The sequence below is a fragment of the Athene cunicularia genome (assembly GCF_003259725.1).
Source record: "Athene cunicularia isolate RWA chromosome 1 unlocalized genomic scaffold, athCun1 chr1_part2, whole genome shotgun sequence".
NCBI lineage: Eukaryota > Metazoa > Chordata > Aves > Strigiformes > Strigidae > Athene > Athene cunicularia.
Window position 1 is genome coordinate 10,923,567 of NW_020799092.1, and position 26,822 is coordinate 10,950,388.

The 26,822-nt window shown below is 40.9% G+C and overlaps 1 protein-coding gene across 8 annotated transcripts in view; it reads right to left on the minus strand.

Moving 5' to 3' along the window:
• CALD1 (caldesmon 1) overlaps positions 1-26,822 on the minus strand; it is a 197,056-nt gene that overhangs the window by 86,912 nt on the left and 83,322 nt on the right. For 7 of the 8 annotated variants that reach the window (XR_003397638.1, XM_026841081.1, XM_026841078.1 and 4 more), the window contains one exon: positions 4,449-4,560. Coding sequence is in view for 7 of the 8 variants with exons in the window: in XM_026841081.1 (XP_026696882.1) it covers positions 4,449-4,519 (71 nt within the window). In the remaining variant the exon portion in view is untranslated. Of the gene's footprint in view, positions 1-4,448; positions 4,561-5,471; positions 5,590-26,822 lie in introns of those variants that run through there. The other variant, XM_026841080.1, reaches the window with a different exon arrangement.

Sequence of the window (26,822 nt, forward strand, 5' to 3'; positions counted from 1 at the left end):
CCCCCCCGACACACATACATACATACTCTACCCATCCCCAGGTTAAATTCATCTAGTGTCAGTTACAGCATTAAAATGATAAAACCTAATGGTTTCGTTAAAGAGAACATCTTTTACTGCCTAGGAAGAGGCACAAAGCAGCAGGTAGCATTTGTTTTTTACTGTGCTGAAAGAAGTCAATCCCCTGTGCTTCAATTACATATGAGATCTTTCCTGTCAGTTAAGCGCAACCCATTTCTCTAACAGCCCGGACACTCCAGCACAGTATGTACCCTGTGGCTGGGAAGGCAAAGCCTTCATCCAGCTCCTTCAAGGCTGCCACTGAGACTGTCTCATAAATCATCTGGCTGGAATAACTCAGGTAGGGCTTAATCCAAAGCCCATCGAAATTGGTGGAAAGCTTCCCACTGACTTCAGACAGCTCTGGACTGGGACCTCAGAGCTTTAGACAACCACTGTCCCAGGCACAGGACTCCCTCTGACTCTGAGGAGCAGGATAAAGCATTGGCTTTGCTACAGAGCAGTTAAGAGAGGTAGCACATCCCATCACCCAAATGGCTGGTAGGGACCTGTTTTCCCTAACCTCATCAGTACAAACCACAGGATCAGTACAAACCACATACAAAATGCCAGCAGACTGGCACACTTAACACTACCATACTTTGTCCTGGCTTTCCCAGCTTATGCCTGGAAAGCCTTGTTCCCCCATGAGGTACTAGAGCTGCTGAGTCCATGTCAGCCTGAGTGCATGCAATAAATCTGACAGCCTGGGAGAAAGCTGGACAAAGCCCCTTATGCCTGCTGTTGAACATATACCTCCTAGACAGGTCTGCACTGCTACTCCAAACATGCTGATAGTCCTCCAAAGATCCCAAAAATACAAACAGTCAAAAAATTCTGGCTGGACATAATTTCTTGGTGGGTATAGAAAGCATGTGTGGGGAATCCAGGATGTATGGGTACCCTGAAATGGTAAGAGCTTAAAATGCCAAAAACCCACTAGCTTTCTGAATTGATGGCAATCTATATCTGAGTTGCCACAGCATGAACTACTAGCCAAATCACATGCCAGGGTGAACCACACTGCTAGTCTTTAAAAGACAAAGCCGGCCTACCCTCATGATTAATCCTAAGTGTATCAACCCAGAATGCCAGGACTACACAGCACAACAAAGCATCAATTCCAACAGCTTTCTAATGGGAAAAAACCCAAACCAAAAAGCCCTCAAGTATGCAACCTGTACTGTGTCTCCAAACATGAGACGTAAGTGGCTGAACATCAGTGGCTCCAGCATGACAGACACTTGGGAAGCTGATGGCACATGTATCCTGACCAGTCCTCATACTGGCCTCTGACCCATGGGGAGACACACTCTTGGTCATGTGGTGCGTGAGTTCACCCCTTGATCTGTCTTGGGCACGGGTGTCAGGCTGGAAAGAGGCTTTCCATGTGCCTTTATCCCAGGAAATGGCAAAATGAGTCATTGCAGCTGGCTGAGTTACAAATACTGCTGTTTGATATGGCTGCTTGCACTTCTGGGTTTACCATTTGACTCAAAGAAGCCTAAACAGTGTCTGGGAGACCTAGCAAACACCTTACAGCCTACACATAATCATTCATCTATCCATCTCCCAGCAGAAATGCTTACAACTAGCAGTGGTTTCCCCATAGCAAGACAACAACCCACCAATGGGAGGTTGCAGGGAAATGTCTTGTGCCTGAGCAGCGCTCAGAGCATACGGAGCATTTTCAGCCTCCATGGCACTCTTTAGGACTGCATGATTCACTTGATAAAACACCTGAAAGCGTTTGGACAGAGGGAGGTCTGGGGAGCAGATTGTTGTGGCTTAAGATGTGTACACAAACACGTTGTAGTTGTATTTTTAAAGGCAAAAATGATCCCCAAGTCCCTAAAAATCTGAATTCACCAAAAGCAATGCACCATGACACATTCATTTTTTAGTAAGTGCCCAAATGCTGCTGCCCTTAGCTCGTCATGAGCAGTGCAATGCAACTGGGGCAGGTTTTGGGAGGTCCCAGCTCCCAGAGTCACATCTGAACTTGCGAATGAGGCTCTGTTATTGTTAAAGCAAACCAAAAATAAAAAGGCCAGACTAAATTATTTTTAAGATCTCAAGATTTTTAAAGCAGTCTTGTGACTTTTAAGGGGTCTGACTCATGATACTTGAATGCTTGAAGTTGGCAGCAGTGGAGGGAGTATTTAGTGTACAGCAATTTATTGCTAAAAGCCTTCAAAATGTGTGGGAAAGGGCATGGAGCGCTTCTGTAGCAATTTGGCAGAAAACAGGGACACAGGCCCAAGCCCTCCTCCTCCAGCTGGGCTGCCACTGAGCTCACCTCCTCCACAAAGGTTACCACACAAAACCCCAGCAAAGCTGTCCCAGATGTGGAAAAAACACTTCCCAAAAGCAGGCATGGGTTGGGTGGGGAGAGGCTATTTCCCATGTCAGCAGCTGTCACTCCCTTGCTTGGCTTCCCCCTCATGCTGGGGCAGATATCTCCACCAGCCTACAGGGCTCCCCAGGGATGGCTCCTCTGAGGGACTCAGGTGAGCTGCTGGCAGCAGCTTTTTCCTGCCTCAGGGCTCCAGTTTCCCCATGCATGACCAGGAACTCGAATTGGGCTCATGCATAAAATTGCAGGCTGCACGGTGACTTATGGATGCACCTGAAGTCCTGGATTTCAGTTTCCATGGCAGCAAAGGCAGAACCTCTTCTCCCCTATCCAATGTGGCTGTCACTGCCTCCACAAGCCTGCCATGCCACATCCCTGATGCTCAGACCACCCCACAGTCCCTGCATGCTCACTCAAGAGCTTGGATGCATTGACAGAGAAGTTCAAGAGACATTTTTCTGTAGTAGAAAAACACCTCCCAGACTACACCTCCCAGCATCCTCCACAGGCCACCCAGGGCCTCTATTAACAACCCTAAAGTCTCAGCCTTTCCTTAAAAAGATTTTCTTAAAGCAGAAGTACACCAGCAGTGTATAAATACCATATGCCATGCACTAGCATGGGTTGTGCAATTCCTCCTATGCTGCCCAACAAAAACATACTGTCCCAGGCCTAGGGGGAAACCTTCTGGTATGAGAAGGCAGTTAAGTGCCATGGCACATTTGCTCCTCTGCCTTTTGAGGAGGTCACCAACCAGGTGATGACTGCGTTTTGCAAAGGGAGGCTGGCATCTCATTTCCCTTTGTCCACCATGCTTCACATGAATTTATTTATCTGCAGGCAATGCTGATGCTTTCCACAGCTCATGGGTTAAGCTTACAGCCTGAGAGCTCACATACTCAGTTCTGAACGGCAACACTTCCTTCGGAAAGAAAGGCAGCTATCGCATCTCGTCTACTTGGGATTTCCCCCCTGCCAAATATCAACAACCACCATCAGTGAGCCCTGCTTATGTTGCAGGTCTTATTAAAAAAACTCAAAGCAAGCATATAAAATATATTTGGTATTGCATTCTGCTGACTTCCATTTAAAACTCCTCTGAAAAGGTATTTTCTCCTACAGCATTCAGAACCTGAAACACAGCACATGAGAAAGGCCAGAAACAAAAATGAAGTCCATAATCAAAATTAAATAGCAAAAGAACAAAACGTGCTTTAACGTAAATGCCTTTTTCAAAAAAAATCACTGCAGTATTAATAAACTAAATAAAATCTTTATATCAAAGAAGACATTACAAAAATAAATGGAGCCTTTCTCCCCTGCTTACTCCAGTGTAAATCATGGGAAATTCCATTTAAAACAAATTGAACTGTACAGGTGTAAAATGGGGATAGTTAATTAAATGTCATTCCCAGTATTTTCATGCTGCTTCTTTCATAAATTGTCATCGTACGTCCATCAAGTCCTGTTCTCATTTGCACCAGAGTAAATCTGTAATAACTGACAGCAAACGCTGCCCTTGTTGCCCACGTAAGGTGGTTGTAAATGAATGAAAAGGGACAGGTTGTACAGTCACAACAGCAATTGCACAGTAATGGCAGACAATTCACAGGCATGTTATACTACATATACTACAAGCATATCTCAGCTTTCATCTGTTATCTTGTGATTTTAGCTCTGTGTTTGAAAAGGCAAACACAATCCCTTCTGCACAGCACTCACATGGAATTTGAACATGATTTTCCTATCAGTAATTTCATGTGGCCATAGTCCACCTTCACTGTTTACATTTATCCATGTAACAAAATAACTAGAAGTTAGGGCACTTAAAACAGCCTAAGGGAATTAGACACTAGACACCACTGACTTCCAGCCTCTCCCACAATATTAACTAAAAATATTTTACAGCACATATCATTAGTAAGGACTCTTTGGTTAGCTATAGCATACTTTGGCATTTAAGACAAATTCTCAAAGCCACTGCTGATCAAAGGCAAGCCACCGCCACCATTTTCCATGCGTAATACCTCACCTCTCTGCTTCAAGGCGCATTTCCTCACGCTTTTGCCTCCTGAGTTCTCTGCGGCGTTCAAAGTCATCCATGGTGTGTGTTCAAGCGTTCAGAGCTCTGGAAAGATCCAAATCTAAAAGGGAGATGACCACTTAGATGAGAGAGAAAACACAATGGATGCATTTAACCGAGCCCATTTAGTTTTCTTTTGCTTTCTTAACTTCACTGTAACTATTTTCTTTTTCCATCAAAAAAATGTAACTTTCTCAGTATTGTTGAGATGAACAAGATTAATTAAATGCCTAGTAGGATAAACATAGCCCATGCCTGCATTTAGTTTCCTAGTTAAAATTAAATCAACATGCTTTAAGTAAGGACTGCATACATCTGCTAGTTGCAGACTAGCTATTTGTAACATCACAAGTCTTTCCTACAAAAGCAACAATTCATCAGGATTTTAACTTTAAGCTTCCAATGTCTACTGGAAGCAGTAAAAATGCTGCACAAGATATTTTTTATTTTCTTTAGTTGCACAGATAATTAAAAGTTTTGCAAAAGTTAGTGCCAACTGTCTGTTCCTACCCCTCTTGCAAAAATAGGGAAAAGAAAGAGAAAGGAAGAGAAAAGGAAAAGAGAAAGGAAGAGAAAAGAGAAACGGAGAGAAAGGGAAAAGAGAAACGGAGAGAAGGGGAAAAGAGAAACGGAGAGAAAGGGAAAAGAGAAACGGAGAGAAAGGGAAAAGAGAAACGGAGAGAAAAGGAAAAGAGAAACAGAGAAAAGGAAAAGAGGAAGGAAGATAAAAGGAAAAGAGAAACAGAGAGAAAATGAAAGGAGAAACGGAGAGAAGAGGAAAAGAGAAATGGAGAGAAAAGGAAAAGAGAAACAAAGAGAAAAGGAAAAGAGAAACGAAGATAAAAGGAAAAGAAGCTGCAGCTTTTAAATACCACCCAGGAGAAGCCAAACTGTGTATAAATCCTGCTCAAAGAACCAAAAGTTGCAATATTCTTTTTGTAGTTTAATCCACATGTTTTTCCCGTGCCCTACCTTCTTGTTTATGATTTACTCCATGAAATATTTTCCCCTTTACAGTTCTTCATATACAAAGCCTTTCCAGCCTTGGTTTATATCCCATCAAGCCGAGTATTAACAGAATTCCCCTGCAGCCCCCAAACCAAAAATGACTACCAGAAAAGGGAAAGCTGTTCTCTTTTTGTCCCTGCTTTGTTTACAGAGCTGTCAGTGGTTAGTTAAACTCTGCCTGGAATCTGGCATTTAAGGCCTGCTCTAAGATTGCTTCCTGTGCAGGGCTGGAGGCCTCAGCTTCCTCTGCAATCCTAGCCTAGGCGCTGCACTCAGAGGATTTCCACCCCCCCCATGTCCCCCCCCCAAACCATTTTCCAGCCCCTTCGAACATGACCAGCCCTTTACGCTACAAAGAAAGCAGGCCGAAATTTTCAAAGGTGGCTTATGAACTGCTTGCAGTTTAAGGGAAACAAAGCCAAGGTGCATTTGAAATTTATTTGAGGTGCTGTTTGCAGCTGTAGATCTGTCTTGCAGCTTTATATTCCTGCCCGCCGGTGCAGCGTCCAAGAGCCCTCCCCATAAAATCACTGGCAATAGCAAAGCCTTTCATGACTTAAAGGCATCCATCGCTTTTTCTGCCCCCTCTTTTGGATTAAAACTGCTGCGGGCAGGGGGATGTGAAGGTTATTTTATTAGTTTATTTTCCTGGGGGTGTTTTTCTTTCTGATTTGTTCCTGGATTGGGGAATTTAAAATTTTGCTGTTGTTGTGATTTTCTTCACATTTGGATGGCTGAGGTTTTTTAGTAAAGGTTCAAAGGGAATGTTAATTCTGCTAATCTAACAGTGACTTTACAATTGCTGCTACTTTTTTTTTTTTAATGCACAATCAGACAATATATATAAAAAGCAAGTTGTAACAAGACATTTTTTCAAATCTTGTGTTTGTTTACTCTTACCACCGTGTACACCTTGAAGAACACAGAGCAGCAAATCTGCATTTTCTCCTGACAAGTGTTTTCATCTCAGCCTACATGTGCAGCTAAATCCTACCTCAGGTCCTTTGCTAGAGCCTGTGAGTTGCAGAACTGATGTGGTTCCCCCCCAGCTGGGAAATGATCAAAGGAGGAATGGTACACTACAGGGAGCAAGTTTGAAGCAGCATGATGGGTTTCTGTGCACAGAAGGCAGATGACTGTGCTGCAGGAACTAAGACTGCACCAGGCAGCAGCATTTAGTCTGTGGAGTATAGTCCTCATCAGGGGTTTAAAATATAAAGAGCCCACTCTTAGGCTGACACCTCATAAGCTAGAACTTAGAATCTTTTTTTCCCCCACTCTGCCTCCCAAAAGCAGACATGCTTTGACATCTGATTTATTTGCACCTTCATCACTTCTTACCCAGCCAGGTACATCCTTCTCTCCACCTCTCCTAATGTAAACTCTTTCCCTCCCTCCAGCTCCAGACTCTGTGCACTCACATTGACCCCATTCCCCTTCCAAAAGTCCAAGCCAATACCTCCACCCCTTCCCTCCCTACATGGTCCTCACCACCATCTCTCATCTCCAAAAGCTCAAGCTCTCTTTCACATGAAGAAAACTGAGGAAGGTGATAATAACAATCCAGAACTATTTCTGTTCTTCCTCCCCTCTCTCCATCCCAGGAGCATATGGGAGATTGCACAGCACTCAGAAGAAGTTCCCTGATGCAACAACCTTTCTCTACATCTACAGGGTGTTTTTCTGTTCTTGATGAAGATCAGATAGATGGATGTCTTGGGAGTAGTTCTACAGTTTATTAGACTACAGTGTCTCTCCTCTCAAAGGACAAAGATCAAGCCACTTCCTGGCATTCAGGTGACTTGCAAGCCAAATCCCTTTTTCAAAAATGAGGAAGGCACTTGGGAAATAGATGTCAGGTCAACAGTATGACCTTTAATTAGCAAAGTCATATCAGTGCAAGAAAATGAGTTATCAGCTAGAAGGTCCATTTGAAGTCTGCTGTTTGGTGCTGTCTTCCCCAAAATGATTTGTTATCTTTCAGCCTCTGAAAACTACTAGACAGTAACTTCAGTCTCTCTAAAAACGTTTCCTGTTTCCACAAAAAGAGTATAAAATCGGAGTTTCTCAGAGTGTTCTTGCCTCTCAGAAAATTTGAAGATTTCTTTGTTTACAGATGAAGGTACCAATTATTTGAAGCATTTTTTACAAACCATTTTCGGGAGAATGCACATTTTGATGCTTCTTTTTTTAAAATTAAAATTGTTCACGAGTGAAAACATCTCAAGTCAAAATGTAGCACTCCACTCAGCTCCAGTCCAGGGCCTGCTTTCAGAGCCAAATGTAAAAATGTGTGTGTGTAACCTACTCAGGTGTGCAAAGAAAGTATTTTTTTTTATTCTTTGATTGCATCCTTTTCTTTTTTCTATTACACATTTTTAATAATTTGGTGTCAGACCAAAAAAGTGTCATTTTTCTGAAAAGGAAAGCTGTCCCTAAGAAAACTATTTTAAATCAGAAGTAATGTTTCATTCAACCTCAAAAAAAAAAAAAAAGTTCTTTGGTTTTATCTTAAACGTAAAAATGTTGATTTTCAAAGTATGATGGAAAATGTTTTGATATCACAGTTTTTTTCTCTGAATCATTTCCATGTATGTTTTTCACCTAATTCAACCAGAAGACATCAATAAATTTTAAAGAAGCAGAAATATAGGGGGTGTGTGTCTGTGGGTGTGCGGTGTGTATGTTAGCAAGCAGAAGTAGGTGTCTGAAACTTGACCAGTTTCATTCCCTTGACATCCACACACACATGCAAATTACTAGAATATAAGCTACTTTTACACCATGAAAGGGTACACCACAAAAATTATCATTTTGTTTCTTCTACTTCAGAACAAACCCTCAGCATCTTTTCAACCTTTACACAACCGAAATAATATTGAAAGAATCTGAAGTGAACTCTCAGGAGTTTTCCACCACCAGACTCAGAAAGGGGACCTATGGAAGAATATTACAAAGATCCTTCACCTTTTTTTTTTTTTAAATGCCTGTCAGAAACTACTGAAGATAGTTCTTCTTCAGGACCTCAGATTTTCCACAGCCTCACATACAAAGGTCCCTATCCCTTTTGATTCTCAAACTGAACCTTTAGATCATAGGATATCTGATGAACCCTGTGGTTTTTGCGAAGACATGCTAAGAAATATTAAGGGAAGACAGATAAGCCAAGTTAATTTACCTACAATTTTCACAAGCATTGCCATGTTACTGGAATCAGAATCATAGCAAAGTATGTGCCCTGCAAATACCATCTCCCTGCAAAAACACTCCTCATTTCAAAATCAGTACCAGTCTTTCTCCTTTTCATCTTTGCACTTCACATAAGGGCTTTGATCTTCAGTTGACTATGGTTTATTGCTAAAATTTGTTGAGCTTTTCATTGTCTTGTTAAAAAGTGCTTCCTTCAAGGACTGCCACATTTAATCCCTCCTGGTACAAAAACACATGCATGCAAATCCCAGTCCCCTTTATGTCTCATCCCGTAAGAGAATTTAAAATTTCTTCTTCTTTCAACTTTCATCAACATGAAAAATCAGAGGAACGCACAGTAATTGTAAATATATGACAAAATATTTTAATAGCAATCAATGGGAATATGTTCTTTGAAAACAAACGATAAATTGGCTTGGCGGAAATACACACACAACCACATATCTGTATAATTCCAGTATGCAAAGTGAAATAACCTCCTGTGCTGGCTCAGATTTAATACTGTCCTCACTCTGCTCTCAGCACTGATTTCAGAGACAACTCAGTACCCAGGGGGCCTTAAAAACAGATGAGCTAGAATCGTAACAAGCAAGTGAAAATGCAAACTGCTACTCAGGACTCCAACAAACAGAAACATCTGTCTTTCAAGACCTGCCAGTCACCTTTCCAATACACTGAATGAGTGCTCCCAAACTGCGATGTTTATGATGAGTCTCTGTACCAGCTTCAACCTAATCAAGCCAAGGAACTTCAAGCCAGGGCATATTTCCTAATATAGCACAGCTGCGTATTACACAGGGCTCTACACTGGCCACAGCTGGTGACAGCATTGTGCAAGTACATGCCGTCTTGCTTCCCTCCCAGTACAATGAAACAACTGTGGATTTCCTCTTGGTGACCTTCAGGCCCCAAAGAGCCTGAAAGTCATGCCTGTTTCCTTAACATGATTGCTCATTGCTCTGGTGTTGTGAATGCCCAGCGCAAGCTTCATGCAGACAACTGCCAGGCAGATTACAAGCTGTGATAACAGCCTATGCAAGAAACCCTGGATCAGAGCTCTTGCTACACCCCTCTCAGCAGTTTGGCCTATTCTTCTTTAAAGAACAAGTGCAGAACACAGCTTCATTCACCTGAAGGGGAGCAAGGGGATTTGGCCTTAGGTTTCTTTGTAACAAGAGAGCTTTTCTGCTAAACTTTCTCTCTTGACTAAAGACATCTGCATGCACAGTCCACCAGGTACCTCCCATTCGTTCCTTAGCATAAAAAGCCTACCACACTGGTGACTGAGGTAGGGTATGAGCAGACCCATCTGGCACTGTTGTAGGATCTCAGTTCTGCAGGAGCTGGTAGAAATTTTAGGACCCACAGGAAACACAGAAAAGGTCTAGAGTAGTAAAAAGGACAACACTGGGTTTCTTCATGAAAGAAACCACAACCAGTTCCTAACCACTCCCTCCCTCATCCTGAGCAGCAGGCGGCAGGAACAGTGCAAAGAGAAAGTTTCAGGATTTCCAAGAGAACTCAAGTAATATAGTGCAGAACAAGGACGCCAATGAGATATCACAGCCCAGTACCTAGCATTCGGGGTGAACTCAGCAACTGGGGATACTCCCGCTTGGTTCAATTTACTTGCAGCCTTAGGGAGGGAGCTTTGGTAAATTTTGTGTCACTTAGTCCTTATATTATCTCTACAAATTGCAAATTCTTCTCACTATTCATTTGCAGAAGGCTAAACCACAAGCAGGCCCCAGAGTTTGGTCCCAGCCACTAGATGTATCTGTTAACAGCAGTACTAAAAAAAGTCATATCCTACAAATAGAATTGTCTGCTGCAGAGAAGGGCTGAACAAAGGTGATGATGGGAGATTCTTTCTGAAACTTCCCACAAAGGGATAGTAAAAGGAATGCTTCTAAGTCCAACTATGCAAAGGTTTTCTACATGAATGCAGCTGGACCTCTGACTTCCAACCTGTCCTCACTGCAGGATCAGGTGGTAACACAGAACCTAGTTATTCTGTCATTGCCCTCTTTTTTTTTTTTTACTCCAACAAAAAGGATCAAATGTCTCATTAAAGCCTGACATAAACTGAGACTGCAAGCAGCTTTGTGAGTTGTACCCCATTAATACAAACATCTCCTATTCCTGTCTGTCTCCAGTTGCCCCAAAGCCCTGGTATGAAGGTGTGGACCTTTCAAATGTCAGTAAAGGACTGGTCAGTGAGAAGCACTAAGAGTATTTTGCTTCAGCTGACTACATGCCATGACATCCGCTGTATCCCTAGGATTACCATTGCCCATTCTTACTACCTCCTCCACCTCAGAAGTGAAAACAGAACCTCTTCACTGCCTCTTTTGCAGCTGAGAGCAACTCAGCAGACAATACTCATTGTCTAAGTGTGACTTGTTTAATCTGGCACCCATAAAATGCAGGTATGACAAGCATTCTAATGCAATATCTTCAAGAATTAGAGTTCCTTAATCTATTTTTTGTCAAAGCAAATAAATCTGTTTTCTATGAAAATCTGTCAGAAAACATTTGGAAATTATTTTTTTCCTGCTCCCCTCTTAATTCAGCATTAGAAGCATTCAATGCCACTCAGATCTTTCAGAAACAGGTACAACTTTATTGAAATCAAAAGGTGGAGTTCAATAGATTGATTTGTCCTTTGTCAAACCTTATGCATGCTCTTTCTTTAATATGAGATTTTGGATATTGCCGGCATCATCTACTACCAACAGTAAAGCTAACTTTTAAAGAGACTCTTCTTTCCCCTATAAATTAATTTCTAATGTTCATTTCATGTAAAACCACATCTGCAGTTGTTAATGTAAACTTGGCCAACTATTCATGCTGGCTTCAGATAATGAACTCTCGTACATATATACACACATATATATATACTGGTATCAACCAGCTTTATTCCTTCCCAAACAGAATAGCTTGTTTGGGACTTAAGGCAAAATAAATGTATTAGGTCACGTGAACACACAGTTTTATTCCAATCTAGCCTGTGCCTTATTTCATCTGACCATGCTTCTTAGGACTTCCAAGAAATATTTATCAATGACAAACCAATCAAGGGCAGTTCATACTTAGCATCAGAAAATCAAACTTTGAAGGTTTCTCAAAGTCCAAATTTCTGTCCTCAGAACATTTCACTTCCATCTACATGTGTATGTCCAAACCACTGACTCAATGAAAAGGAGTCAGATAATTACCTAGAATTTCGACAAGGAAGTCAAAACCCCCATTCTGAAATCTCTGCTTGTGACATAAGGTACATTTTCCATGTCATCTTCCATAGGACTTAAAAAACCCAACATCTTACGTACATTGATGGTGCATTTTTAAACCTGATTACCATATTAGTTAACATCTCTGTGGCACCCTGAGCAAAACTATGTAGCAATTACATAGAACAGAGACTCCCATCTGGTGCTCTGCAGACTACTGATGGCCCATGGGACCACATGGGCCAGGCCCTTGATTCAAACAGGTGCTGGACAGGTTTCACCAACCCTGGCTACAGCCTAGGTTAAGTTACCACAGTGAGAGCCACACATGTCCCTGCAGGTGCCAGGCCCTGTGTCAGCTCCTGCTGCTGCAGGGTGAACCACATGGAAGTGTTCACATGGAGCTTTTTATAGGATATTGTCCCTGCTACAGAGTTCATTCCTTGGGTCTGCAACTAAAAGATCCATGGCTTTAAATACCTGCTCAGGTCCATCGCTCGTACCCATGATCTAATTCAGCACTGGGGAAGAATTACAGAGCTGCCCCATCCCAGAGCAAACATCTAGCGTGCTGCTGCTAACACTGCAGTACACTTCTAAGCATGAAGCAGTAGGACCTCTCATCTCAGAGCCAGTCACCTGCAATGGAAAGCCCCTATTTGTCTTTATTCCCTTGGGCAGGCTGAGTGTGGGTATGCCATTTCCATTCCTCCCATTTCCTTCCTCATCTTTCTCCTACTGCACATTGACATAAAGGCCAGGCAGAGTTTTGTCTTGACATTTGGATTTGCATATACTGGTCTTGCCCCCGATCTCTGTGACATTTCTCTATCATTGCCCATTAGCAGACAAAGGAGAAACAAGACATAGCTGAAAGCTGCCAGCACAGCTGCTGGTTCTCATGTTAGAAGGATTGACACTTGACTCTCCCCCCTTCAAGTGTCCTCTGAAGTATTTCAAATATATTGTCCCCAAAGTTCAGAAGATACTGAAAAATTATTTGTATACAGACTAACGTTGAAGTCCTGGTCCTGTTGGAATCCCTGGCAGACTTCCCAGAGACTTCAATCAGGACTGGATTCCACCCTTGCAGGCCAAATTCATTTAATATACACTACAAAAGATCAGTGATCTTACTCTGCATGTCAGAAACTAGTGTGATGTCAGATTATGCTAATATAGGCTACTTCATCCTCTCCTGTGTGCACACACATGTAAAGGCAGAATTTCTTTTACTCTTGCAATGCTTACTTATGGGAAACAAATTATTGTTACTGGTATCATCACTGAGGAAATACTTAGCCTTTACTGCAAATACAAAAGGCAGCTGAAAATTTCATTGCCCTTTACTACTGCTTAATCATAAGTGAAGATATCCCAGGGTGATAACAATGAGGACCCCACCTCAAAGAACAAAGACGATTGAAATTGAAGGGATTTTATAAGTCCACAAAACAGTTTGTAGAAGTGCTTAGTCCCAAAATGGGCTCTGACTTGCATTCACTTTTTCTCTGCATTCAAATATTGGGAAGCAGGTCCATGGGCTATCATTCATTAGTTACCCTTTTATCTGCTTCTACCAGTGAAGACCTTCAGCTTCATCATGTTAATCTAATCACAAGAATGCCCACATCATGCATTTAGTCCTCCTGCATGCTTTGTTGCAAATCAGTGGCCTGGATATTGAAATCTGTGGCAATTGCCCAGCTGTTGGCCAGCTTCATCTCTCAGAGCAGAAAATCAGTGCCCATGCCAACAGCTTCCAGTCTGAAGCTATTTGTTTCTTAATAATAGCAAAGAATAGACAAGCATCACTAAGAAACAGGTTAAAACCAGCTCAGATGACCAAGGCATATTAAAGAGGATAATGTATTTCCTCTTCCCCTATAACTGGCAAATGCCAGTTCTCCCACTGATTTCCGTTAGAGTGAAATCAGAGCATGGGAAAGAATATCACACAGGCAAAAGCAGCTGCCACAGCTATGGAAAAGCTGGTGTTCCATTTCTGGCCTACACAAAATTGCCACATTATATCCTTTCAATTTGTGCCTTTAAAGGCACAGGGAAAAGGAAAAATTACTTATTCTTCTCAATGCTCCCTCATTTGACTTCACATCCTCTGAAGAGGGAGCCTCATGCTAGGTCAGCTAACAGATGTCACAGATGCACCTTGTGCCCTGGTGCTTCTGCCTGCCTCCCCTCTGAGAGAAATGGCATAGCTGCAAGTAGAGTGTGCATGAGGACAGAAAGATAGTTAAACAAGAGCCTGCCAGGACAGCAACCATCTGGGAGAGGGGTAGAGCCTGTCCCTGAACTGGAGCTAGGTGCAGTGGAGGTGCAGCTGGGGACAGAAATGCCCACAGGATCTGATGACCATGTGCTGAGTGCTAATCATGGTGATGCATTAGCCCTTAGTCAATGTGCAAAGTCACAATGAGCTCACATGGCAAGGTACCAACACAGTGGTGTGAAGCAGGACAAGCCACAGGAACAAAAAGCATGTTGGGGGCTCTTACCTAGTGGAGTTAGTCACCAAGTGATGCAGGCAGGAGTGACACAAGAGAGGGTGGTCTGGTGTCCACCATGACTAAGCAGAGGCTTGCACTGGGAGCAGCAGTCACAACTCTGGCAATAAGCAGAGGGTCTGGGCTAGGACCAGGAGAGGCGTCAGCCAGGGAAGATGTTGATCTGTCCAAGTGCAGGAGCATTTCTTCTACACCAGAACCAGTAAGGAAGACAGCAGTAGCAGTGAACTCACACTCACCTCTCTGTTAGAGAGAAGGGTTTCCCCTCCAGGCAAGGAGCTGATCAGGGCTAGCAACCAGTAAGGATGAGAAGTATCTGCCTCTGCCTCCCTAACTGTTACTTTGCTCCCATCCCTCTCATTTGGTGCTCCCCTCTTGTCCTACCTTTGCACCACCCCTGCTGATCTTCATGCTCACATGCAATATTTCAACAATGTTGTCTGAACTTATTTGTGTCCAAGTAGTTTTATGAGAGATTTAGCACTCTATTCACACTCTTTCTCTGCATCTCTCAGGTCCTGAATTAAAAAGCTAAGGTAATGCTGTTAAAAATAATAAAATGTTGAAGCAAGTCTAAGGTAAGTTTCCAACAGCAACATTCACTCAGCCAGACTTCAAACTCCACATGTTTTCTGGAACACATTTCAAAACACAAAATCATGATATATTAAGCTACATAATCAGTCATAAAAAAGTAACAGAAAACAATATGAAAATACAAGCAACCAGCTTACTGTGGCTTCGTTTTTGCATTTTCAACTCTCTTTTCCTGTTAAAACATGAAGCCCTAGGATCCAGCCATGCTTATTGCTGAACACCATAAACTCTAATACGAGTTGAGGGGTCTTGCTTGCTCTATTGAACCAGCAATAGCAAGTTTTAGTCATCTTCCCTGCATTTTTGAAGAAAAAAAAATACTAAAAACCAGCTCATTAAAGTCCTTTAGTTTGCTGATCTTACTAGTTGTGGCCTAAGAGATGCTAAGTATTTTGAATCCAAATAGTTCCTCAGAAGAAGTGAATGATAAATTTTCAAGGTGTTGCCTGTTGCTCTGGAACTTTAATTCATCTTCCCTCACAGTACCTGTACACTTACTTTGCACAGACATAATGTATGTCACCATGATAGATACATTGCTGCTGAAAGTCCAGTTACTGAATGGCAGAGCATCATGGAAATCTGTGGAATTCCACCAGGAATGGATCCACTACAGAAATTTCTGCTGGGCTTTTTCAGCTCACCCTTTTAAAGTCATCATTACAAATGAAACCCAGATTGTTTCCTGCCAAGCAGCTATATAAATTTATCTCTAATAAGTAGCAATTCTGTGTCATTTTGGTTGAAAATTGAACCATGAGGTCAGTGCCAGCTTTAAAGAGATAAAGCAGGGCAACAAAAATCCAAAGCCTTTTGACAGGACAACTCAAACAGGATACCACAAAATAGATGTCCCTCAAACCATTTGCCATATTTGTTCACATTGTAGACTCCACTTTATGCTGAGTTTAGATGAAAGCAAGGAAACACTAACGTAACGTCACCAAACCAGAAGACCCAACAGCAGCAAGGCTTTGTCACAACAAAAAAAGATAGGCAAGATGACACACTTGCATACTGTGCATGAGCCAGCATAAAACCTGACACAGCAAGATTACAGTATTGCCAGCTCCCCTCATGAGACTCACACAGAGAAGCGGTTCAATAATATTGACAATAATCTGACTGCTATCTAGTCATTCACGCACAAACACTTATTGCCAAGAAATTCTGTGACAGCAATGCATTGGTACATCAGTAATGTTGCAGGTGACTGTGCACTGCTTTGCCCTGCATGGGAACAGCGTCACCAAAACTTTCAACAGATCATGGCTCAGAATCAATTAAACAAGATAGGTGAGGCCTGACAGTATCCTGTGTACTTAATACTGAGAGCACACAGACACACGTACTTACTTTGTATTAATGCAACAAAGGAAAGTTACACTTGAGCACCGAATCAAGCCAATAAATTTTACAGGGTTTTTGTTTGTTGTTTTTTGTTTTTTTTTTTTTTTTTTAGGAACAGTGCCTCAAACAATGTCTGTGTGGTCCAGAAATGTTTAATCACCCTTCAAAAAAAAAAATAAAAAAAAATCTGTACCACACATTATCTACTACCTTTCCCCAAGTCCTCTTCTATAGGATCCAAAACCCCTATGGGGTCTCCTCCAGCCTCCCTTGTTGCCATGTTAGGTCCACCCAGCTCAGAATGAGACATAGAGCACACATGGCTGGTCTAAGTTCTGGATACCAAAGGCACATGAAGCACATTTTTCATAGTCAACCCACAGAGCACAGTTGTATGTGTACAAAGTGTTGGACAAAACCAGAAATATAAAGGTGGAAGAGGAAGGAGGGGAGGACATCACCCAGTCTGTTTGTAAATGCTCCACGAATAGGAAAGCAGGCTATGTTTACTAAGTAAACTGATTTCTGTAACTCAGTCACCTCATCTTTACTTATGGGCTACTTGGAAAGAAATAAAAATCAAGCTTTTAAATCTTATGCCTTCTTCAAAATGAAGAAAGCAGAAATAATTCCACTTGACTGGTGTGTGTGCAGAGGCCTCCCGATGGTGGATGATTCACAGTTTACCAGATCTGATGGCTCTACAAGAGTGCAGTATGACTACAAAGACAATCTCTGCAAGGATATCCTATTAAATATATGGGAAAAAGCATTAGAAAGGCAAGGGAACAGAGGCAAGAATGGGAAAAGAGGTCTGAAAATAGAAATAGACTCTGGAAAAGATGTACAGAGAAGGATCAAGCTAAAAATGCAGATCATAATGCTTGCAAACTTGGAGAATTTTTACAGCCCATACCCAAGATAAAAATCCTGAAAACAGCTTGCACCCTTAAGGAGAACAAAGAAAATGAAAGCCAGATCTGAAATTCATACATAAACAAGACTAAACTAGACAGATTTTTCAGTGCTTACCTGGACCAAATAAAACCTTTACAATTTGTAAATACTGACAAGTGTCACATCAGATATTATTAACAGATCCCCTAAATACAAAAGACAGGTTGGACTGCAGTTATTTTTTTTCTCCTTTGCTTTTCCAGTGCTGAAAGTAAGTGAAAACAGAAGACATGCTTCTTAACGTAGCCTAACTTTTTAGGAAGAGAAGGTATAAATGTTATCTATATAGCTGACACTTCAGATTTGCACTCAGTTGTACCCATATACCTTCACACAAAGGCAGGTAAAAAACAAAAGCATGAACACTTACAGTCATGTAAAATACACATGCAGTATACCCTAGAGCACCTATTAAGTCATACCACTTGCAAGACACCCCAAACAAAAATCCACATAAAGATGACACCAGTTCTTCTCCTGGCGAGGAAGAGCTGGAGAAGACACAAACTCATAACGTACTTCTTTCAAACAAAATGGTGTCACAAATGACATTGGAAAAATCTCTGCCCAAAGCGAAGTGTTGTATAAGGAATATATACAATAGCAAAGCCTGAGGGATGTGCATGACTGCAGAGAGGGCACATACAGATCTGAATTTTTACTATCTTTGCTACTGCTTTAAGACCATATTATTTTGGTATTTACATTAAAAAGGAGACAGAAATATTTTTGGAGATGACTAAGCAGTTTCTTGATTTCTATTAAGTACCAAAAAGCAGTCCTGCCAATTTATTAATATTTAAGTTTCTACAACTTAATATGAACTTGGTTCCAAGAACTACATAGGTCTCCTTAAAGTATGTGTAGCAAGAAGTCAACGCTGTGCCAGCTGGCAGATTAAACAAGCCATTAAAGCAGGCTTCTACTGAATTTAAAGGATTGTTTTTCATCTTTTCCCTCTCTACTCCTCTACATCCAGATGTATTATTTAGGGAATATTTTCCAGTCCCAGTAAGAAAAGTAAAAGAAATGCCCTCGGCACTTAATGAGTTTTTCCTCCGATGTGGTCTCCTGCTGCACTTGGAATTTATTCCATTACCGTATGGCTTACAATGGTCCCAAAATACCTCTGACTACATGAAAAGACAGGGAAAGTGTGTTTGTTTGGGGTAGGTATGGTTCTTCATTCAAAAACAGGGACAGCCTGGGGTGACTGATCTCAGTGGATGATTTCATTCGGACCACCATTATGCTGGCATGCCACCCCACAGCCCACTCCCGGCAGCCCCTTGTGCTGGAGACCAGCAGTTACCTGCACATTATAGTTGGGAAAAGCAGAACACACTAGGATTAAGGACAAGGCCAAAACCAGCCTAGAGCAGGTTGGCAGAGAAGCTCGTTTCTCTGCAGCCCCTGCAGGACTTCCGTGATGAGAAAAAAAACCCGTGGTAAAACCATCTGCCTTCACAGAACAGAGGCCTGCAGCATATAATTTTTCCTTCAGAGGTTCAAATGTTCAGTTGAATTTTGTTAAAGCTATCTGAACTTTGTGACTTATCACTATGCAAAGGAAGAATGAGTCTAGAATAAACTTTGGTATTAAATCAGTGCTGGTGTCATCTGTAACTCTGTAACAATTATTCAACAGTATTTCAGATAAAAATGTCCCCCTATAACAGTTTTCCAGATAAAACCTCCAAAAGTCCAGAGCTGTATCAGCTCCCCATGGCCATTTCAGACTGACTAGAACTACAGGCAGCTAAAGGAAGAACACGGTCTTTTAATATGTCTGGAAAATATTTTTTAAAAATTGAAATAGAAACAAAACCCCACCACCTAGGCCTTCCTTAGATTTCAGTTCCTGGTAGTAAAATGAGTTCAGTCCCATAAACGTGCTACTGAACCCAAAACCGAAAAGGCCTTAAAACCAAGTATAGGCACATTGAGATAGCGAGCTCTGGAGCTTGACTGTGACTCAAAGCATCACCTTCCCCAGGAGCTAGAAACCCCTTCCAGGCTTTGTCTGGTCCTCAGAAGGTAAGCAGCCCCCTTACTCCCAGGCAGACCCAGCAACCGTCTTGGCCCATGCAACAACTTCAGAATTTGGCTCAGAGTTTGAATTGTCAAATTGTTCTGGGGGTCACAAACATTCCCTGCCCCCTTCTTAAGGGCCAGTGTAATTCTTCTGTATAAAGCTAAAGTGTAAAAACAGTATTTTGCGTGTATTCTTTGTTTCTAATACCCAGTATCCGTAAGGGAACTCCCTCGCTTGGCTAGCAGTCAGGATTCATTAGATCTTTTATGATGATTCTTTCTGTTGTGCAGATATATGATGAATCTCAGATGTTTAAATAGCATATAACACTGCTCTATTGACCTTGCTGAGTACAATTGGAGGGAAAGAAAGGTAATTTTCCACAAAGAAATGTTAAAAATGTGTCTCCAGTATAGCACAGATGCAGAGGATAAAGAAACTCCAGAGGGATTAAAATATTTTAGATTAATTTGGAAGAAGGCCACATTGTGTAAAGCCTGGTTAGTTTGGGCCTTTCCAATTCCACGCCATATATACAAACCCATATAAACTGCATTTGTTAGGAGGAATGTTTAAAAAAAAAAAAAAAAGAAAAAGAAAATCCCCCAAAGTAGTTGTAACTCAAATGACCTCCAGTTTTGTATTCTCTTCGTACTGCCTAAAGAACAAACATACGTACAATATATTCTAGCCAGAGCTTGTGCAGTTGCTGCATGATTCATACTGCTTGAAAATTAAGCCATTTAAGTAAAGGGATTCTGGCTTCCCTCAAGCAAGGTTTTAAAACTGAAGCAAGGTTAGATCAGGTTGGTTTTGGAGCTGGCTTCCATACTTTGAACAAGACCACTGCTTAGAGATCTTGCTTTGGGCTGGGTGGCAGGAAGTAAAAGAATAAAGAAAATTGGAAGGAAGAGATGGAAAGAAAGGAAAAGAGGGAAAAAGAACCCATATCATCAACACAACGATATAAGGACTGTGTGTGACACTGGCAGAAGCAAGTCCCTAATGTTTACTCTCAAGGTGAAATTTTGCCCCTTTTACTCATTCAGAATAGAGGTTTTGCCTGCAGAGTCATCCACAGAGACAAGTCAGAATATGTAGTACTAAATTACCATAAAAAGTAAATAGTCGGTGACTGTTATGAGTTAATCAGGTTGAGACACAAAGGAATATGAGGATTGCAGTGAACCAGCCATAGGGGCAACACAGTGAGTCATTTTGTATGATTAGTATCTACAAACAGTGGGCACTTAAAGGGACTTTCCTTATCATAAACCATAAATCCTGAAGCAACTCAACAGGAGGAATACCCTCCTATCTGCCACATGGATGAAGAGAGGTTTCCAGCAGTCTCAGGTTCTTGAAATAGTCCCCCCAGTATTCAAGCATAACTCAGTCGCTGTGCAAATTCCTCTCCCTTCAGAGGATGGGAGGTAGCTGGACCAGCCAAGATACAATATATTGTCTGCTCTCTCCCAAATACCCAAAGGATCCAAACAACGTTTCACCACTGAATATAACCATTTTGGAGAGGAAGATGGAAGTTTGATTAAAATTCAGAACAATACAACTCAACAGTTCGGAATACAAAATGAGAAAAATGTCATTTTCATTACTAATGTACTTTCAGAGACTGAAAAAATTAATTTACATTCTGGGATTGGAGGTCTAGCATCTCTTATTGAAGTTACTATGAGATGTTCTGAATATGATATTGCAAAAGGCTATGATGGTTCTGACATCACGGCTGCAAAATTCAACTGTGATGATGGCTTCTGCAGCTATCATACATTTGATAGCATGTCATTTGCTTGCTACAGTGCTACTTAAGTTTTCCATGTGTTCTTTTTCCTTTTGATGGTTACTGCATATTATGAATAAACACATTCTCCAGCATCTCCTGCACATTTGTACTTTGATTGCACCTATATCGAGCCCTGTGCTCCCATATTCACCCTGGTTACATGAATGGAAGGGATACATTAAGCTCTCACTGGAGATACTCCAGGTTTGCAGGGATATAACTATAACCAGAAAGCTGGCCAAGTGAACTTTTACATCAACAAAAAAGTCAATTCAGAATGTAGAACTTCGTGCTTGGGTTTTATTCTTTGAATGTCATGTATGGACCTTTGTTGCCATACCTCTCTACACACTCATAAAAACAAGATGTTTTCTAGTCACTTAGACCATAATGGTAAAACATTTAAAAAAAATATTTCACATAATTTCAGAAACAGATGCTAGATAGTAAAATTGCATGTTTGCAACAGAAATGGCCAAGACATTTATTAGTACTCAGAATTTTCTATTTTGTTCTTCATATTATCGCCAGCAATGCAGGAAACACACAACAGCTATTACATCCTAAATTTTCCTTTTTAAATGTATTTACTTTTTAAATTTACTCCAAGAGGTTTATAAGTAGGAGTTAATATTTTTCAGCACTCTTAACTCTACCCTTTCACTCATACACCTGCTACAATTCTGTGTTCACTTATGTTTTCTTTTCTGCATTTTCAGTAGTGTTTGGGTCTGCCTGCTCTACCACCTCACATAGTGACTTACATAGAAGCTTCTCTCCTCAATGTAGAAAGACATGCAGGACTTGTGTTACAATTTCTGCCATGGCCAAAATATCATCAAGTTGTTCTAACTTCCACCTGTCTGAAACAGAAGTGATGCTTTGCAGAGAAACTTCCTACCTTCTTCACCTTAGCAGTGGCATCCTTCCTTTGTGGAGTACTACTTAAAATTTGGAAGGAGCAATGACTTTCACACTTCACAGTCCTAAAGTTACTGCATGGCCCCTTAAAAAAAAATCCAGTTCTGAGAGTTACCTCCTTTCAAGATGCTTTCTTTTTCAGTTTAGCTTTAGCTCTGATAACCATTAATCTAAGAAAGTTTATAAAATATTCAGCCTAAATTTTGTTTCTCTTCATTCTAGCCTAAATGCTGTTCCTCGTAGTACTCCTAGTTATGCACAACTGTGCTAATAACAGAACTCCATTCTTGATATTGTCCCTTTCCTGATTGATTCAAATGGAGTAAGTTACCTGTAGTAATAAATTTTGAAATCTTACTGGCTCTTAGTCAAGTGGCAGAAGTAAGATTAATTTGACTGCTTAATAAATCACATTATTTCAGTTTAGTTACATGCTACAGACAACTTCATGTTGCCTGACGTAGTCAGGCGATATGTTAAGGTCATACAGATACACAGTGAGGACACAGACGTACAGTGATGTAGTCATACAAATGGCTTTGCTCAGAGCCATTTCTGTTTACGAGTAGGCTTTATGAGCTCTGGTAACAAGGGAACCCCCCGAATGCTTCTAACATAAAGCTCCTCAGGTGCATCAACTTTGCGTTTCCATCCCCTAGGCTCCTGGCTCCCTCCTCACTCAGGCATTGGACGGGTAGAGAAGTTGCGCACAGCCACCTAGTACCAGAAATATAAGACCCAAGATGTGACTGCAGCAAGCTGTCTCTGGTATACCTGTGTTTGTGTCAGGACTAATCTGCTGTCTCAATAAATTTTACTTAGTTAACACTGATTGTTAGTTTGTTAAAGACTATGTAGACTTAGTTTGTATGGAATAAAAAACCCTGAAAATTCTGGTAAGAAAAATACCACCAAACAACAAAACCAGAACTTTGAGATTTGTGGTTTCTTTTTGGCAGACTTTTCTCAGGTTTTTCTGTTTAGTATTTTCTTTGTACTTGTAAGGAAAACAGCACTTAGGTTATCCTTAGTTTTAACACAAGGCAAAAACATGACAGAGATTTGTCTTTCAGTGATAAAACTAGCAAAAATAGAACACTTAAGATAACCCTGCCTTTGAAAAACAGCAGTAAAAAGCCCTCCGAGCTCCATGAACATGTTGCACACTGCACATGTCACATAACCAAGGACTACGATTTTTTGCCTGAGGCTCCCACATTTAACAAAGGGAAACACTGCTTTCAACAAAAGATGCTATTCTAGTTATGTGCCCTTTTACCCTGTCAGAGAAACAGCTGGTAACATAAAGTCACAGCTAATTTATATCATGTCTGCACTAACAGTCAGATTCAGTTTGTATCAAACTTTCGAAGTTGGACTTAATACCAGTTGATGGATGACAGCTTTTCTTGCCTCCCCCTTCTCAAAACACATTTAAACACTGCCTCCCAGATAAATAAAAAAAATACTAAATACAAATGGAATCTTTAACGTTTCACATGACCAGAATATATGAAAATGTTTAAAACTAGTACATTTAAAAAAAAAAAATCCTGAAGGGTGAGAAAATTACACCAACAATTTTGAAGTTCTGTGACAAATAAATAGTGCTTTAAGACAGACATGTGGGTACCAAACACAATGGAAAAGAATTTCCTCTTAAAAAGAAAAAAAAAACAACTATAACTTACTTGTCTCAGGTAATCTCTTGCAGTTTGGGGTATCTGTTATCCTAAAAAAAAAAAAATCAGTCTGCTGCAGGAACTTTAAAGGCTTTTTCAAGGTCACCACTCAACAATTTAGGGAAAAACAATTGAACTTTTTTTTTTTTTTTTTTTAAAAAAGGGACCTGTTTCTCATTTCTGCTATTAAATGTCATCTACTTTCATTTTAAGATACCCGAAGCAGAATGCCTGAACTGCATAAAGGGACTTTAGTGAAAGTGAGTGTCAGGCCAAAGACTTTACAGCTCCAAACCCGCAGTGCTTGTGTGAGAAAGAGCCACAAAGATTAAGGTCTTCTTGGAAAACAGGCATTGGTGAACTTCCAGAGACTGGGAGTTCAAGCTCACAGTTCAGAAAAACATCTAACAGTGATGGTGTGCTTCTGAAGCTACCCTCCACAGCACCTGAGTCTACAACATGAGCTGGAGACGACATTCTTTTGAGATTTCAGCTATTTCCCACTTCCAGATGATCTAGAAGTATTTGACCAAGGCTCTTTCATCTCACGATCTGAAAGTATCACTGAAATGCAAGAAAGGAAAATCCCACAACATCCTGAGAAGTAGGGAATTTAAAAAAAAAAAAAAAAAAAGTTGCACACTATAATGATTATCAGGGTTCTGAATAATTGGCCCCATTTATCAGAAAGACATCGGTTTTGCTCAGTAAACTTACAGACACCAAATGAACAACATCCCTGGGAAGGTCAAAGCAGCAGTATCAGTAATGCAGTTTTAAAGTGACAGGAGAGCTTATTGTGATGGAGATGAAAAAGAGCAGTTGGCAATGAAGACTGAAGAATCCCAGCTCCCAGCCTATCTTTCCCTCAATGCATGCATTTCCTGCCTTAGAAGGTTAATATTGCACAGAAGATAGTAAGATACAGCTTCTGCTGTGCCTAAGCTGTGCTTGGCACTGCTCTCTGATGGACTCCTTGCCAGCAGAGCCAAAGCGCAGCATGATCCTGCCACATCCTCTCCAGCGAGCTATAACTGCTCTCTACCTACTGGGAAGATGCAGATAATCAACTCCACTCCTTTCACTCCAAACACAGCAGTGTCTCTGCCCCTACATATGATCCTTGTGCTTGTTCAGATTTTATTTTTTTTTAAAAAAGTTCTTAAACCTCTGTCTGGCAAGGCATGGTTTATTAGAAGCAGATTTCTCTTCAACTACTTAGTGTGTCAGTTTTACAATTCCTAGGTGGTATAATTCCTGGAAAATAAAAAATGTTCTTCATCGAAACTTTTGGATGAGTCACAGGTTTACTTGTTTTGCTTCACTCTTAAATGAAGCATAACTTTCTATATCTAAATGATTCTCTGGTTTTCTTTGTTTCAGCTGACTGTTAGCTCCAAATTTCTTATAAGCAGTAAGACTTTTCTAGCAAATGACACCCACCAATTGGTCTTGGCAGCCAAAGGCAGCCATCACATTTTCATGGGATTGTGAATTGCATCAGAAAGAACACATTAGTACTTCCCAAGCTTGATCCCCAGATACTAAACTAAACAAAACTCCAAACAGTTGTCTTTAACACCTCTTCAGGAATGCAGCACAGCACAAAACCCACCAGGTTCTCATCTCTCACAAAAGAACTTTACCAAAAAGTGCCTCAGCTGCTTGTAGAGGTCACCTGAAGTCCCAGAAACTACAGGGAAACTCAGGCAAGATTGAGTGCTGCACCTCCTTTTCCAAGCAACAGAGTGGACAGACGAGAGAAGGAAGACACTACGCTCATCTTAGTTTAATTCATCACAACAAAGCCATAGAAAAACAGTTTCAGAGACTCTACAGAAATTCTTGAATATTTAAAACTGATCAAAACCTTTCTTACACAGTGTTTCCTAATTGCAAAGAAGCTTGACTTTTAACAAAATGTACGTTTCCAAGGAAGATAAAAAACAATCACCACTAGGCCAGTGACTTTGAATCTTAATCTTATAGAGTATCACTTTTTTTTGGAAGTAATTTATATAAGGATGGCTCAGATTGTCTTCCACAGTTTAATCTGGCTGTAGTCAAGAACTAAGAGTTACAGGACTGTCATGACAATACTAAACTATATTACTGCTTTTTATACTCAGAGAGATGTGCCTTGTTTCCAGTACTTTACAGAGTAATGCTTGTTTTTTTCCTTTCCAAATGAGTGTATTGGTCCACACCATTTGTTTCAATGATTTTCTAAAGGCAATTAATAACCTTTTTCATGGTATTTTAATTCATGTCCCTAAAGACCATACTCCTATTCCACCAGCTTTACTATGTGAAAGAGGAGGCTAACTGTGGAAGGTATTAGATTTTGCCTTTCCTTTTTCCTAACAAAATTCTTTCACCACTTTCACAAGTGCTGTGCAAGCACCATGGGGACTTCAGCATGACACTCGCCCTGTATACTACACTTGAAATAGATGAATGAGTCTCTGAAGGACAGATTTTCAGATACAATTTATACATCAAAATAAGGCACCATCTAAGAAATACACTGAGGCACAGTCTCAATTTTGAGGGACTGAAGTGCCTTCTTTCAACACCACAGTCTGCAAGCTCAGACATATCTACAAATACAACTCCAGTTGCTGGGCTGACAGAAAAACCTCTGGAGGGCAGTCACTGCTCTCTTTGAATATCCTATCCCAAGCAGAGAGGGAGAGCACTTGCATTTCTGATCCCATGTGCTTTTGGATAGTATGGCCTCCCTCTCCTTGGGTCAAATTTTTAAGGAATTTAGGTACTTCATAAATGCACTGCCCAATGAAGCACATGGGAACTTATATTCAATTATCTCACTGGAAAAAGTGCTTCATGGGAGATATTAGAATCAGAAGGTTCTGAATCATAAGGAAATCCTAATTTTGGAATATCAACATTTTCTACAGACTGAAATCCCAGATTTTGGGGGAGTATTTAGGACTGAAGCCAGACATGAAGGCTCAAAGGTAATGCAGAACTCCAAAAC